Source organism: Paramisgurnus dabryanus, chromosome 12 (genome assembly GCF_030506205.2).
Source record: "Paramisgurnus dabryanus chromosome 12, PD_genome_1.1, whole genome shotgun sequence".
Lineage (NCBI taxonomy): Eukaryota > Metazoa > Chordata > Actinopteri > Cypriniformes > Cobitidae > Paramisgurnus > Paramisgurnus dabryanus.
This window is the reverse complement of record NC_133348.1, coordinates 29,349,299-29,361,768: the sequence shown is the minus strand read 5'-3', so window position 1 is coordinate 29,361,768 and position 12,470 is coordinate 29,349,299. Positions and strand designations below refer to the sequence as shown.

The 12,470-nt window shown below is 35.7% G+C and overlaps 1 protein-coding gene across 5 annotated transcripts in view; it reads left to right on the top strand.

The window, feature by feature from the left end:
• lama2 (laminin, alpha 2) overlaps nt 1-12,470 on the top strand; it is a 260,335-nt gene that overhangs the window by 186,571 nt on the left and 61,294 nt on the right. For all 5 annotated transcript variants that reach the window (XM_065268827.1, XM_065268826.1, XM_065268825.1 and 2 more), the window contains 7 exons: nt 1,745-1,922; nt 3,517-3,653; nt 4,340-4,576; nt 6,692-6,835; nt 10,442-10,618; nt 10,867-11,052; nt 11,167-11,285. In XM_065268827.1, the coding sequence (XP_065124899.1) occupies nt 1,745-1,922; nt 3,517-3,653; nt 4,340-4,576; nt 6,692-6,835; nt 10,442-10,618; nt 10,867-11,052; nt 11,167-11,285 (1,178 nt within the window). The remainder of the gene's footprint in view (nt 1-1,744; nt 1,923-3,516; nt 3,654-4,339; nt 4,577-6,691; nt 6,836-10,441; nt 10,619-10,866; nt 11,053-11,166; nt 11,286-12,470) is intronic.

Below are 12,470 nucleotides of genomic sequence, written 5' to 3'. Positions count from 1 at the left end.
GTTTTGTTATATTGGTGGATGGCAGCTCTTTTAACAAACACATTCTGTGTGATACTTGTGTGTGTGGGTGTGTGTGCGCACACGTGTGCATGTGTACCGTATTTGGCATTGCTGCTGGGCACTGACAGTGGATGCGAGGAAGGCATTGGTTACCACGGTGACAGCGCACCTGTTCCCCAGCAGACAGATGGCTGTCAATCATCCAACACCAGTAGCTACAGACTCATCATCAACAGATATTAATTTTTGATCATTAAAATAAAATTACCATCAGCATTGGTTTACGTGAGAGAGTTAGAGAAGTGTTTAAAAGAGCTGTAGAATCGAAAGGTATCACAGCAAGTAGTTGCAGGATGTTTTTATATGGTTTGGTTTGTAATTACCGCATGTCTATTGAGTGATGTGATTTGTTATGTGTTTGTTAACCTAGAAAAGGGATTTTTGACAGTGCAGGATGTTTTAATGTTAATTTTTCGGTAGATTAAATGGTATACAGTAGCATGATGCCGGCAACGTGGTCATAAGTTTGATTTTCAAGGAACGCATGCATTGTAAGATGGTTTGGATAAATTTTTGAAGCATAAATGGATAAATGGAAATAGTACAACTTTTGGTTGTTTTGAATGAAAGGAGGTACTAAAACTTACCTAAAATTTTGTCCACTTCACCGGGTCAAACTGAATAGAGTTGGCTTAGATTATTTCACATGGGTCCAATCATTGGTTGGAATTAATGATAAACTTGTGCTTGTTATTAATAAAAACTATTTTGTAACACTTTATTTTAGGGGTCCATAATAATTAATTAATAATGCATTAATTAAGTATATGGTTATACTCTATTAACAAATTACAGACCATTAATAATTATTGAATATAAGATAATAATTAATAGTTATTTTGAGTAAATGCATAATACCCATTACCCATAATGGATAAATATTGGACAGAACACACCGCTGGGTTAAAATTGACCCAATGCCGGGTTGTTTTAACCCAACTGCACTGAAAAAAATGATTCATTGAATTTAATCAATTTTTTAAGGTAAGCGGTTGCAATCAATTTATTTAAGCTACATTTAATCAAAAAAATTAGTAAAGTAAAATAAAATATAAAACTTTTGTTTAAATGTAGCTTATATAAATTGATTGCAACCACTTACCTTTAAAAAATTGATTAAATCATTAAATCATTTTTTTCAGTGTGTTGGGTTATTATAATCCATGGTTGCATAACAACAACCCAAAGTACAGATAACGGAAATATTTATTATTAAGTTTATTTAATAAATATTGGCCAACATAATCATACTATTTATTCAGATAACAATTAATTATTTGCTTACCCATATTAACAATTAAATTAGTAATAAGTAATATAGTCTTACTATCCTAAAATAAAGTGTTACCAAATATTTATTTTATCATGATATCCAGATTAAATGGTTAAGCTTCACGAATGCAGTCAACACAATTTTGTAAAAACAAATAAGATACTGTCGTGTTAATGTTACTGAGAGTTATGCAGCATTTAATAATTCTCTCTGTCAAAAAATAATACATAGAAAAAATGATTTTGTGCCTTTATTGCTTAAAAATACCAATTTTTGTTTCATTCATGAAAAATGCAACCCAGCTGTGTAACTATAAAAACGACAATAACCTTTTTACCAGCATGACATTTAAACACTTTCTCACTTCATGTCTGTCTCACTGAATCTTGTTGTTCTTGTTCTCATCTACAGTCGGGCAGACACATGCAGGGCAACCAGGGCTGCGTCCCGTGCCACTGTAACTCATTCGGATCAAAGTCCTTTGACTGTGATGAGAGCGGTCAGTGTCGCTGTCAGCCCGGTGTCTCTGGACAGAAGTGTGACCGCTGCGCTCCGGGACATTTCAGCTTCCAGGAGGGAGGCTGTACACGTAAGATTATTAACATCTGACCCTTGACCTCTGACCCTATGCTTCTGTATTTCACATGTACAATCAAAAGTAGTCTTCTAGACAGCATTGAGATTAAATGGAAACTTTTTTTCTCATAGCAAGGTGTGGAGTGTGATATGTAAAGCAACACATAATAAAGGTCTCTTAGGTTTGTTGTAAACCAGCCGGACAGTTTTACGGTCGCTGTGGTGGTTTTTATAGCTGTGGCTTTGTGTAGTCCTGACCTCTCCACATTAATCATGAAATATTGGCTTGAATGTGTTCAGACAGATGCCCCCCAAAAACTCTGCATTACCATGCGCATCACAAAGTGCATGTGCATGATTAAGAAAAATACCAATAATACATCAAATTGTATAATCTATTTGTAAAATACTAGTTTATATATATATATTGTCATTGCAGTTTTGATATTGCTGCCAGAAATGTGTGCATAGCCTTTTTTGTCAGTAGAATTATGTTTTATTTGGTACCGTTTATATAGCATTATCATGCAGAAAAATAGTGCGATTATATTAAAGCTGCAGTCCGGCACTTATTTGGGTTTAAAAATAGTAAAAAAAAAAAACATTTTTAAGAAAATACATAACCAGTCGGTGTTCAAAACTATCTGCTTGCCTTAGCTCGATTCAAAACGGTTAGCTTGTAATAATGATTTTAATTCCGGTGGTAATGGTGGATTTTCGCTGGAAATTTGTGCACGTCTTTCCGTCATCATAAGTGAAAATTAATGACTTACTTCAGGAATATTATTAATATTATCAGTCGATCTTCCATTTATCTGTAAAGTTTCCCACTTGTATAAATAAAGTATCTAACTAAGATGAACGCATCTTTACTTTTCCTTATTGTCCAGGCATAACTGAAGATCTTACTCACGTGTGTATTTAAAGTTTATCATCCCAATACACCATTATTTAGCCTTTAAATCGCATAAATAATTAGATAATGAAGTCAGCCAGGATGACAGTATCCATAGCGACATGGTGATTGACAGATTCTCCTCAATATATTTTGTTCATCCGCACTGTTCCGTGCCGATATACAACCCACGTAAAGTTGATCATTCCGTGAATAGCTGCAATTGCAGATTTTGAACAGAGATGGCGACAAAGATGAAAAATGCCGGACTGCAGCTTTAAGTAGTGATGTTTTATTTACATGGAAAAAGTATAAATTATAATCATGGATCAACCCTTGACTTCTAAGCAATGAAAGATTCCTGTCAGTAGTTCAAATGAGTCCATTTCACAATAGATGAAGTGTTTAGTGCAGGGGTCTCCAACCTTTTTGTGATCAAGGGCTGGAGGGCTACTCTTTTATATAGCCTAAATATTTTGGTTTAAGGGTTGATCTGTTTTATCATTGTTCAAAATGTTAAAATACATAAAAGAAGCCAAGCTAATATAAAAATATGTAATAAATAAATATTAAAGTTGAAGCTATTAATTAAATGTGCTTTGGCGGGCAACTCACAGACTCCATGTGGGTACCATGTTTAACATTGATGGTACAGCTTAAATGGCGCAAGAAGGACAGGCTGTGACTCTTTCTCTCTCTATATATCTCTCAGCATGCCAATGTACCCATGTGGGAAACAACTGTGATGCTAACACAGGTCAGTGTATCTGTCCGCCCAACACCATAGGAGAGAGATGTGATAGATGTGCACCCAACCACTGGGGTCATGACATCACCACCGGCTGTAAGGTAACACTCATCTGTTCTCATACTGTCTGTCTATCAAAGTTAAATTCATACGGTGTAAAGTCAGGTTTGGGCTGAAAGTGTTGAGCTGTTCACTCTGTCTTGTTTAATATATTTGACAAAAACATTTTTAAAACCTGATGAGCTGTCTGGCTGTCTACTGCATACATAGATTGCTTTCATGAGACGTCATTCTGACCAGAATGATTCACAAACATCATAAGTGAATGACGCTTTACATGAACAGCTGCTTTTAGCATCTGTTAGCATTCATCTTAACAGTTCAGGACAAACCATCAGAGTCTAATGTAAGCCTGATAATAACTCCGGCACGGCGCCAGGATGGTATAATCAGGTTCTATGGAAGTGCAGCATATTGGTTGCTTTGCTTTGTTAAGCATTAACACATAGATAATGATGTAAAGAGCTTTGTTTGTGAATTTTATGTTCTAACAGGGCTGTCCCAAGCCTTTACGACACCCCCCATAATGGGTCCCTTGGTGCCCGCACATACAATTGACTATTGCTTGATTATTTACACACTATAAATCTTAAATACATAAAAATATATCACAAAAAATGAGTAATTTCATGTGCTGCCTAGCTGCTTATCGCCTCTGTATTCTAATTGGACCGAGTGTTCAGTCATTGTGATTGATAATATTTTGGTTTGCTATCTTTCTCTTCAGGCATGCGGCTGTAACGCACTGGGTTCTACGACGCAGCAGTGTAATATCAACACGGGCTGTTGCGCGTGCCGTGATCAGTTTAGGGGTGAGAAATGTGACGAATGTAAACTGGGTTACAGAGACTTCCCACAATGCATTTCCTGCCAGTGCACGGCGGCCGGCTCGTCTGTGGAGACCTGCGATGCAGCCAGCGGCCTCTGCGCATGTGCAGACAGAAGTGGACAGTGCTCCTGTAAGGTATAAACTCACTGTACAAGTATTAAACCCCAAATATCATCCTTACAACATCCAAATTTTTGAACCTTTAAATGATTTTGTTGTTAATATCCACCAAGTTTGGTTTCCTTAAAGGTGCAGTGTGTAACTTTTAGAAGGATCTTATGACAGAAATGCAATATAATATACTTAACTATATTATCAGTAGTGTATAAAGACCTTACATTATGAACTGTTAAGTGTTTATTACCTCAGAATGAGCCATTTCTATCTACATACACTGCGGGTCCCCTTACATGGAGGCCGCCATTTTGTGCCACCATGTTTCTACAGTAGCCCTAAACGGACAAACTACTCTACAGTGTGCATTTTGTCACCACTGTATTTTGTCTTGGACAACAACATGTTTGTCCTGTGGTGGCTACCGTAGCTTCTCTATGGATTTCAATGAACAGTGGACTGAGCTGTTGGTTGCAATTCACAATTTCACTGCTAGATGCCGCTATAATCTACAGACTGCACCTTTAAAGTAGTATAAGTTTATGTTACTTTGGCTTCTTGGATGGATTTTTGTAGGGCATTTGAATCTGTTCAGGCAAAATGGTTTGTTTTAAAATACATCATCACACCATCATGAAAGACACACAAAATAATGAATAATTAAACATTGGCGTCCAAACGGCAAATAAATATATTTTTTAATATAATTTTAAATATATTTCAAAATATTCCAAAATATATTTTTTAATTTTTTTGTATATTTGGTCATATGTTTTTAAAATAAATATATATTAAAGCATTTATATTCACATCGCTTTGGAAGAAAAACTTTGTATGTTACAAACCTGTAACATAACAGGTTTGAAAAGGTTAAAATTAAATTTATTTTCAAATGCAAAAATATACTTTTATATTTTTTACATTTAATACTTATACATTGAATACAAACTTATATATTTTGGTCAGGAAAAATATATTTTTGCCACTAATTTAATTAAATACAAAATTAAAATAAAATAAATAATACATATCAAATTAAAAAATAAATTGAATTAAGCTTTACTTAGCATATATTTTAAACATATTTTTGGCCAAATAAATGTATTTTTTGCCATATGGGCTTTGTCAGAAACAGTCCTCAACACCATTATATAGTTCATCCATTTTTAGCGCCGAAGTCATAGTGCTCAAGTGTCCCAATTCTCTCTTTCGAGTGAATTATATTAGTGGACTATGTAGGGAATAGTAAATGAGAATGTAGGGGACTATTTCAGACACAGCAATGTTCTGTCCAGAGACTTTACCTCATCAAATACACTTACATAGACTAAAAATATAATGTAAGGTCATAGTATATTGTGTAATTTAAATGCTCAAACTGATTTTGCTGATTTTGGCAAGTGGTTGATGTCCTCAGGGCAAAATATTTTGAAAATATACCCTAACCATAACCAAACCCTAAAATCAGAGGGACATGATAAGTGAAAAACAATGGTCTAATAACAGCTAATATTATTATTAATATTATTAATACTGGTTGTAAGCTTAAACTTAAAACAAACTGTAAACTTATTTCTGAAATATGATTGGTTGATTGAAATGTTGTCCCAGGATCAACATAATGTTGCCCTGAGGACATCAACCACTTGGCAAAATCAGGAGAGCCAATTTAAATAGCCAATGAAATAGGCACTGCGCATTCAGTGCATATTAGGATATGCATCTGTGTTTACAAGTATTGCATTAACCATTTATGTGGCAGGACATTTTGGAGAGTTTGAAAGCATAAAATGAGCAAATTCACATTAAACTCCATATGACACAAACTCCACATTTCACTTGAGATCCATACAAGGTCATCAGGATTGGACATAACACCACTACTGTACCATCAGGTATAACATGAAAAATAGTTGATTCTTTCAGAAACACAGCCCCATTTAAACACAATGATTTAAGCGTCTTTACTCACAAGATCCATGTAAGTGTTGCAATAATACTACAAGCTTCTCGTTTCTGTTTCTAAAATCTTTCCTGTCACATGCTGTTTTTGTTTGGAAATCGTGAACTTTGCTGTTTACATGGCATCTCTGAGGACATCTGTTTCTTTCAATGCTAATGCTAATGTGTTTGCAGGCTAATGTGGATGGTGTGAGGTGTAATCGTTGTAAGGTGGGATCATTCGGTCTCACTCACAGGAATCCACTGGGCTGCAGTCAATGTTACTGCTTTGGTTTGAGCAGCTCATGTACTGAAGCTACAGGACTCATACGAATGTGGGTGAGTAAACACATGGAGACACACACACACACACACACACACACACACACTCCTGTTGGCATAATGTATGTTATACATTAGGGGTTTTGTACAGAGCACATCAATTTTTTGAATCACCAATAAGATTTAGTGTTATTGCTGTGCCGCCATATTTAAACTTACAGCGCTGATTTGTATGTTAACACAATAATACACATTAAAGTCTACGGTTAAAGTGCATGTTTTTATTGTTTCACTTTAAATACTTTATTGAGTTAATACGAATAATGGTAACAATCTAGTACAGTTTACAATCTCACAATTTACTGGTTAGTTATTAGCATTATTATTACTGAGATATTGGATGTTTATTAATAATTAAAAAGCATAAGAGATATAATTTTTCTGTGGTCATTAACTCACAAGTGCGGTCTATTAATACCAAGTGGAATTTTTTTAAATGTGAAATGACTTCATTATAATTTCAATTTGAACATAAGTAGCGCATTGTTACTTTTGACCCTACCTGCAGGGACGAAAGTAACACAACAAAATTTTTTATTAAATATACATGACTATGACCTCGTTAATATGTAACTGCAAACATATTAAGTAATTGCACAACCTTATTTTACATCCTTAACCCTCAATTCCTACCAATACTTAAACTTAACAACTACTTTACTAAGTATTAATAATCTGTAATTAGGAATATATTGAGGCAAAGTAGTTAATAGTTAGTTAATAGTGAGATTTGGCCCTTAAAAAGTGTAACCAGAATAATTGATGTACTTTTATATGATTTATTCAAGCTGTTTCAAGCTTATGTTTGTATCATTTACTAAATAGGAAGTAGAGAAAGTAATTAGTAAAAAAGTGAAAGTAATTAGTAAAAAGTAATTAAATACTTTTTAGAGAGAGTCATTTTGTACAGTAATCTAATTACATGATTGAAGATGTAATTAGCAACTAATATGTTATTACTTTTTTTGAGTAACCAACACTGGACTGACCACTATAGGTCGGATAACTCCCTACTGATAAAACAAGCTTGGCCAGCTTGGTCAAGCTGGTTGGCTGGTCTTAGCTGGTTTAAACTGGTCCACCCAGCCTGGCAAAGCTGGTCAAGCTGATGGGTCAGCTGGTCTAGTTACAGTGAACTTTCCTTTTAAGAGAGAATTATCACAAAATATTAACTATTATCTTGTAAAGAATTTTCAACAATTCAGACAGTGGTTGAACTAAAATTCAATTCAGTACTAGACACAGACGATTCCGAACCGGATCTGTGCCAAAGTCAGCAGCTTCAGTGTGGATCTGGTGCAAATCTGACCTGGAGTCGTCTGCTGTCTGGGGTGTTAAAAGATGTAAAATTTTAATGTAAGAGAAAACAGCTCATGTAACAAGCGTGACAATACTTTCTGATGGTTAAGAAAAAACAGCTTAGTTGTAAAGAATTTAAAGCTTTATTTTGTGAGGAAAGTTTATTCTCTTAATTTCAGAGTGTAGCTCTTCGAGAATAAACGTGTTTAATAGAGCAGTGTTTGTCTTGCTGTAATAATGGAGATGCGGTTAGCCCACCGGTGACTCTGTTTATGTGTTCTGATGTGTTTCTTCATCATCATCATCATCATCATCTCCTGAGGTGGGCTGAGATGCTGCGGTTACCAGGGAAACAGTAAATATTAATACATCCCTGCCTGTCACTCTCTCTCAGGCAAACTCACAACAGCAGATAAGAGAGAGACACAGAGAGAGAGAGACACAGAGAGAGAGAGAGAGAGAGAGAGAGAGAGAGAGAGAGAGAGACACAGAGAGAGAGAGACACAGAGAGAGAGAGAGAGAGAGAGAGCGAGAGAGAGAGAGAGAGAGAGAGAGACGTCCGTGTTTGTTTTTAATAAGGCTTTTCTGCAGGTTCACAAACTCCCATAATCCTCAGTGTGTCCATGGAGACAGGCAGTGCAATATGGCTGAAGGACACGTTTTCCAACCAGCAGAAATCCACAAACAAATTAAATAAGGGTTGCAGTCCAAAAGTTAATTTAAGTTTGTTTGCTTTTGGAGAGAAGTTGAGAATCCTTTAGCTCATTTATGAGAAAAGGAGAGATGTTTTCTAAGTCATTGAGTCGTGAGATTGTGTGTTGAGAGTAGTTTAGTTGCCCTGTGGGGTCCCACACAAACACATGCAAACACACCCTCATCCACACACACAAACGCACACATGCACACACACTCATGCACATACACATCTACAAAAATGCTTCAAACGATGAGAGACATTTGACTTTATGAAACACTGCTTGTGTTTCCATGTGACAATTAAAACAGACTGAAATGTTTTTGAAATCAGTGTTGAGATTTGAATCTGTAATGAATCATAAAACTGTTTTTATTACTGTAATTATTTAGTGTCTGTAAATATCACCTAGTCATTGAATCAGTAGATGAAGTTGAACGGCTATTCAAAGTAAATCAACATTGACCTGATTTACTTCCTTTTTTCACATCTTATTGTTATTCTGAAACACAGGCATTTACCTTTATTAACTGAAAAACTGACTTTACCTCAGAATTAGTTTATTGTTTATGTAATTAATGTTAAGTGGGAGGTGTGATAACCTATAACATTTTTTTACAATACAACCAAATCATCATGAAGAAATTCATTCTCACCCTATTTTATGTCCTGCTGAATATGGTTTTACTCAGAAATGCATTACAAATTAATCAAATTACTTTGTAACACATTTATCTTGAAACATCAATATCTTAACTCTTTCCCCGCCAGTGTTTTTTTAAAGTTGCCAGCCAGTCCCAGCATTTTTTTTTCTTATTTTCACAAAAGTTTAATCTCTTCCAGAATTTTTTTTTTCTGTAAATAAATAACAGATCCTCTGCTTTTAAACAAAAAGTTGCATCCTATCTTCATTTGTTCTTGTTTTATCACCTCTCAAATATGGGTAGGTTTCTTCAAAAAATACCAAAATTTAAACAAAAAGATAATTGCATCAGAGAGATTAGATTTAAAATGAAGATCAAAACAAACACAAAGTATTTACTGCTTTTGGATTCGTATATGCAATAGGGTTTTATAAGTTGTGTAAGAGCGCCAGCTAGTGAATAATAGTGGAAATATGGATTGCCATAAAAACTCATCTTTGGGAGGAAAGTGTTTTCTCTTAACGACAAAACTCATCAATGGTGGGGACATAAATGTGTATTGGCAGTGTGTGAACACAACAACCCTACAATGAAAATAATCCACCCTCTCTTTTATAATTTACAAAAAACCAAAGCAGTCTCATTAGACATGCTGTTTTGATTCTCTTGTTAATGTGACATCACACTGATAAAGCCCCGCACACAGCCACTGACTGACTGGTTAATATTACCCAAAAGCTTTTCTAAATATGTTTGTTAGCACATTGTAGAGCTGATTTGGCTAAAGAAATTATTGTCTCAGACTGTATTCACAGAAATCAGATCTATTTTAACCATTCTTGGTAAGGGAGTGAGGAGCTGTAGCTCATTTGCATTAATTGTAAATTTTATTTTTAATACATATTACACAAAAAAAAGAACTATGTTGTAATGTTATATTAGTGACAATGTTTTTTTGTCATTCAGTTAAGGCTGACGCCCGAGCAGACGATTCTTCCTCTGGTGGACAGATCCAGTGTACAGGAAATCACAGCGGGTGTGAGTTTTCAACACCCTGACATCATCGCTAACGCTGATGTGGTCCGTCAGCATATGAATGAGCCCTACTACTGGAAACTGCCCAAACAATTCAAAGGATCCATGGTTAGACGTTTTTCTTTCTTATCTCATACTGACACCTCACATCCTTCAGGAAGTTAATTATTTTCACTCAGTAAAACCTTTTTAATGTAAAAAATATTCATAAGAAAGTTAAAACTGTGAATTAAAATTGTTATGTGTTAATTTTTTATTCAGTTTAGATGTTGCACATGCATCACATTATTTATGTTATCAGATATAAGTCTATCTTTGAACATTACAGCAATGCTCAACAGTGACTCTCCTTTCAGATAACAGCATACGGTGGAAAGTTGAAGTATGCCATCTATTATGAAGCCCGTGAAGAGACGGGGCAAACCGCTTATGAGCCACAGGTCATCATTAAGGGCGGCCCCAACAGGGACAAAGTGATGGTCCGTCACATGCCAGCGCTTCAGATTGGCCAGCTTACCCGTCATGAGATTGATTTAACAGAGGTGAGCCAATCAGATGAGAGAGTCAGTGCCCCGCCCACTGGTTCCTGCAGACTCTAACAGTGCACAAGTTCTGATACGGAGGAGATTTAACATCGTGACACCCATGTTTTACAGCATGAATGGAAACACAAGGACGGTGGGTCGATGTCTCGTCAGGACTTCATGGATGTTCTCTTTTACATTGATTATATTCTGATCAAGGCATCACACGGCAACGTAATGAGACACAGCAGGTAATTCACCTTAGACCCTTAAAATTTCATTTAGTTCGGCCAAAAATGATATTAAACCCATGATTTACTCACCCCCAAGCTGTTCGAGTTGCATATGTCCATCGTTTTTCAGACAAACACATTTTCGGATATTTTAGAAAATGTTTTAGATCTTTCAGTTGATTAAATGTGAAGTTACGGGGTCCACGATCTTCAAATCCAAAAAAAGTGCGTCCATCCTTCACAAAATAAATCCAAAACGGCTCCAGGATGATAAACAAAGGTCTTCTGAAAAAAACAAAAAACGTTATTAACGTAAATAAATACCTTCCGGTAGCGCCGCCATCTTAGTCGCGTCCGCATTCAGGATGAGAGCTTACGCAGCCTACGGAGGCTACTCTGCTGCTGCTCTGTGCCCCCGCCCTCCGAATTTGTCATACGTCACTAAGAAAAGTGCGTACACTACGCTAATACTCTCTCCTGAATACAGATGAGTCTAAGATGGCGGCGCTACCGGAAGGTATTTATTTACTTTAATAAAGTTTTAAATATGGATATTTCTACAACAACACCGCGCGGTTTACCCTCAGAAGACCTTTGTTTATCATCCTGGAGCCGTTTGGATTTAATTTGTGAAGGATGGACACACTTTTTTTGGACTTGAAGATCGTGGACCCCGTAACTTCACATTTAATCAACTGAAAGATCTAAAACATTTTCTAAAATATCCGAAAATGTGTTTGTCTGAATAACGATGGACATATGCAACTCGGACAGCTTGGGGGTGAGTAAATCATGGGTTTAATATCATTTTTGGCCGAACTATCCCTTTAAGCATCTCAGATAACACTATACATGTGAATCCTGACACCAAGTTTATGTAATTATATTCGAATATAGTTTCAGATTTAATTACAAATGTACTTTTAAGCTCTGTCTAGTGTAATGAAAACAGAGATTTACATAAGAAACTGAATCTGTCTTTACACTACATGCATGGGAAAGAACATCTGTCATATATGCTCGAGAAAATATATGTGTTTTGTTTAAATCAGGAATATGAAGCACTGTAAACTATTGATAAACTCAATGTGTTTGACACCTGTTGATTAGACACAGCTGACATTGGTATTAACCCGAGATGTGCTGATTGTCATCAAAAATACTCAAAACTTAAATGGGGTGGGGTGTTTATCCGCAGTTTAG